Here is a 4349-nt window from a genome sequence, read left to right as displayed (position 1 = left end):
TCCCTACAATAGGTTTTTGAAGAAAAAAAAAACGGAACAAAAGATTCATGAAGAGAAAACATTAGAGAATAAGGCAGGCTTGGAATTCTTGTTTGAAAGATCAAGAATTTAGTCTCTCTCTCCCCTATTAATCAACGAGACTCCCCCACAAACAAAGATTTAGATATAGAAGAGGTGCGTTTGTCAAAGGAGTAAAGTATAAGACGGCCGAGGCACTTGAGTAGACTTGAACGGTACCATAGGAACAAATCGAATAAGGCATGTTGTATTTCCATATCCTTCTTTCCATGAAGGCTCCTTTTTGTCTTTCCTACGACTACTAAAACTCAATTAAACGACCGTTTACTTTTTCGTCAAAGGTAGTAATCGTTCCAAGCGTATATAAGGCCGATACCAGCGATTACGTGTTTTCTCTCTTCCTATAATAAATAAATAATTTCTTCGTTAGAGAAATAAACGGAATAACTTTGGGAAATCAGAAACAATATCAAGACACTTCTGATATCAATCGATTTTTGTTCTAAAAAAAGAAGCCAAGTTATCCAATTCCTCGCTAACTAATCGTTTTCTATCTTAATCACTTGTTTGGATTTAAGCTTTGTTTCTTCGTTACAGAATCCTTTGATTCTTTCCCTGTGGTAAGAATCCATCGCCATTTTTATTTTCTCATAAACCACACACAATTTGATTGATTTGTATTCTGAAATTCCTGATTAGAGTCCACCTAAATCTTCGAGTTATACCGTGTTTCGGATTTCAGGGTGGGATCGGAATCTATGTTCTAATTTTTTCCAGAAGGTTCTGATATATTGAGGTTCGAGGTGGTACTGATATATTTTATGATTTTGAGGACCTACCCTCAATCTGTTGGATTAGGGTTTGTTCTTGGAGTCATGAATCTGGAATAATTTTAAGGATTTTAGAATTATTTTTTCTTTGTGGTTTTTCTGTACAGATTTTCTTGTTTAGAATTCTGTGTTTCTGTATTAGGTTGATTCTTCCATTTAAAAATTAGGGTTTGTTCTAAAAGGAGATGAATTTGTGAAACTGTTTCTTGTTGTTGGGTTCTTTGTTCTTAGGCTTCGGTACATTGATTTAGGGCACAAAAAACTGTTGTTGTTTAGGACAAGATGTCTGTATCTGGACTTGTTCTTAGTCCTATCCGCGATGAGTCCATTGATTCCGTCCATTCTCTTGGAAATTTCAATACCCACCCTGATCCTTCTTCGAATGAATCCATCCTTGTTTACCTTACTGTTGGGGGTTCCTCGATTCCAATGCGTGTATTTGAATCAGAATCGATTTCTTCTGTGAAACTAAGGATTCAATCATGTAAAGGTTTTGTGGTAAAGAAGCCAAAACTGGTTTTCAGTGGCAGGGAATTAGCACGAAACGATTCCCTCGTTAGGGATTATGGTGTTAGTGATGGTAATGTTCTTCATCTGGTCCTTAGAACTTCTGATGTTCAAGCTATTTCTGTTAGGACTACTTGTGGGAAAGAGTATGAATTCCAGGTTGAGAAGAAGAAAAATGTAGGATACGTGAAGCAACAAATTGCCAAGAAAGGTGAGGTTTTTGATGATGTTAAGGAACAAGAATTGATATGTGATGGTCAGAAGCTTAACGATCAGTGGCTCATTGATGATATTTGTAAAAAGAATGATGCTATTATTCATCTGTTGGTTCGAAAACTTGCGAAAGTTAGAGCAAGACCTGTTGAGAAGAATTTCGAAATTTCTATTGTTGCATTGAATCTAAATGAGAGGAGAAATGGCGAAGAAGAAGAAGAAGAAGTAGTAGTAGGTGAAGCGCAACCTGAGGAGGTTCAGGGTGTAGGTAGGAAGCTACCAGATAGTGATATTTTATTGGAACCAGTTGTGGTTAATCCGAAGATTAAATTGCCTTCTGTGGTTAGAGCTATGATTGATTCTACACTTGATGGGTTGGAGGGAGGAAACAAACCTATCAGATCTTCCGAGGGTTCTGGTGGAGCTTATTTAATGCCCGATGTACTGGGAGATGGGTATGTATCAGTTTTTAAGCCAATTGATGAGGAACCAATGGCTGTAAACAATCCTCGGGGGTTACCTGTATCATCAGATGGAGAAGGATTGAAGAGGGGAACTCGAGTGGGAGAAGGGGCATTTAGAGAAGTTGCAGCATATGTTTTGGATCATCCAATAAGTGGACCTCAACCATTTTGTACTGATAAAATTGGATTTTCTGGAGTGCCACCAACAATACTTGCCAAATGTTTACATGAGAGTTTTTATCATCCGGAGGGATTTGAAAAATCAAATGCTAAGATTGGATCTCTACAAATGTTCATGAAGAATTATGGAAGTTGTGAGGACATGGGTACTCAGTCTTTCCCCGTGGAGGAGGTGCACAAGATAGCTGTTTTGGACATGAGGTTGGCTAATGCAGATAGGCATGCTGGGAACATTTTGATAAGCAAAGATGGAGAATCAGGGAAAACTGTCTTGATTCCGATTGATCATGGATACTGCTTGCCTGAGCATGTAAGTTTCACCCCTGTACTTGTTCTTAATTATGCTATTCAGTTGAGATGTTTCCCTCATATGATTATGTATGAATTCGTACTTTCCATAATGATCTTGTTGCCATATGAGTGTTGGTTACTCTACTGATTTAAGCTTTTATATGGTATATACTTTTTTGTTTCAAACATCCTACCATCAGCTTATCCCTCTTTCCAGATGACCCTAGTACATGGAGATTTCACCTGAATCTTTAACTTGTGGTTACTGGTTATGTTACCATATGATGTATGTGGATGGGCATGCAATCAAATATCTGTTCTAGTTCTTCCTGGGAATTGTGTGAGGATTTGTATTCTTATGAGAAGTAGATGGAATGTTTTACTTTTATACAACATAGTTGATCTTCACTAAACCATTTCAAACATCTTAGGCTTTAGTGGTGTTTAAACCATCTTCACTAAACCATTTCAACTTGATTTTGTTGGTGTTTGGTTCTGTGTTCTGTCAACGATTATATCATAATTATCTTTTTTTGAGGTCTTATTTCATCTATTTTTGCTTTCATCCAGTTTGAAGACTGCACATTTGACTGGCTTTACTGGCCACAATCCCGCCAGCCTTTTTCTTCTGAAACAATGAACTTCATAAATTCTCTAGACGCCGAAGAAGATATCTCAATTCTGAAGTATCACGGGTGGGACCTACCACTTGAGGCTGCCCGCACTCTCCGTATCTCCACCATGCTTTTGAAGAAGGGTGCGGAAAGAGGGTTTACCCCGTTTACCATTGGAAGCATGATGTGCAGAGAAACCATAAACAGAGAGTCCATTATTGAAGAGATTGTCCGTGAAGCGAAGGACTCAGTCCTCCCAGGCAGTAGTGAAACAACATTCCTTGAAACAGTCTCTGAAATTATGGACCACCGCCTCAACAAGCTTACTCGGTAAGAAATCAATGGAGGCATACTTCAGGTAGATATGTGTACACATATATAATATGCACATTTTATCGTAAATATCAAGTCATTTACAATTTGTGGGCGTTTTCCTTCATCTGATGGAACTTGAACCTCGGCACTTTCCTTCATCTGATGGAACTTGAACCTCGGCACTTTCTTTCTATGTTTATTCTTCTCAAATCTGAGTGTTTAAAAGTTATAAATAGAAGCTCAGGATCTTACATATATGGGTCATTTAATTAATTAATTTATTTTATACTTAGCCTCGTGTTGAAGAAAGAAAGGTTTTACATTTAACATACTAATTAAATGATGCTGAATCCTGATCTTGACATGTAAATATGTTTGATCTGTTCACGTGTTTAAGATATTCTGTTTCTTTTAGGAGTGAATTACATCTTTCTCTGGAAAACAACATTTAGTATTCAATTTGTCCTGATGGTCGCTTTGAATCTTGTTGGTTAAAAGGTTCTTAGTCTTTTGTAATTTGTAAAGTTTCTTTTTGTTGTTTGTTGTTTCCTCACCTCTATCTCTATATAGAAACCACCACAAAGTTTAGTTAGGAGGGAAAAGAAAGGTGATTGGATTCATTCCCATAAGGATACTGAAAATCATATTGTGAGTCGTTTCAAAAATCTTTTTACTCTAGTAGTAGTGAGGTGATTGATAATGATTTTAGCTCTCTATTTAATGCTGTTATTAATGATGTTGATAATAGTAATTTGTCGAAAGAGGTAAGTAGTGCTAAGATTAAGCAGTCCATTCATCAGATGGTCCTAGTGTTGTTGGTCTTGTTAGGAAGTATGTTGGTCCTAGTGTTGTTGGTCTTGTTAGGAATTTCTTTGCTACTGGTCAACTTGACTCTCCAGGCTTAACAAGATCTTTAT

At 37.1% G+C, this 4349-nt stretch overlaps 1 protein-coding gene across 1 annotated transcript; it reads left to right on the top strand.

The window, feature by feature from the left end:
* Nucleotides 1-437: 437 nt before the first annotated feature.
* LOC113298994 (phosphatidylinositol 4-kinase gamma 4-like) lies at nucleotides 438-3854 on the top strand. The gene is made up of 3 exons (XM_026547911.1): nucleotides 438-638; nucleotides 761-2522; nucleotides 3074-3854. Exons 2-3 carry the CDS (start codon nucleotides 1131-1133, stop codon nucleotides 3449-3451), a joined length of 1770 nt encoding a protein of 589 aa, XP_026403696.1. The 5' UTR covers nucleotides 438-638; nucleotides 761-1130; the 3' UTR covers nucleotides 3452-3854.
* Nucleotides 3855-4349: the final 495 nt, after the last annotated feature.

The sequence above is a fragment of the Papaver somniferum genome, chromosome 7, assembly GCF_003573695.1.
Source record: "Papaver somniferum cultivar HN1 chromosome 7, ASM357369v1, whole genome shotgun sequence".
In the NCBI taxonomy this organism is placed as follows: Eukaryota; Viridiplantae; Streptophyta; class Magnoliopsida; order Ranunculales; family Papaveraceae; genus Papaver; species Papaver somniferum.
Note: the sequence above shows the minus strand (reverse complement) of the source record. Positions and strands in the feature narration are given on the sequence as shown.

Excerpts from the sequence above, each read along its gene's own strand:
- LOC113298994 (XM_026547911.1), top strand. The coding sequence starts at position 1,131 with ATGTCTGTATCTGGACTTGTTCTTAGTCCTATCCGCGATGAGTCCATT. Across the intron at positions 2,523-3,073 it reads GATACTGCTTGCCTGAGCAT|TTTGAAGACTGCACATTTGA; the intron begins GTAAGTTTCACC and ends GCTTTCATCCAG.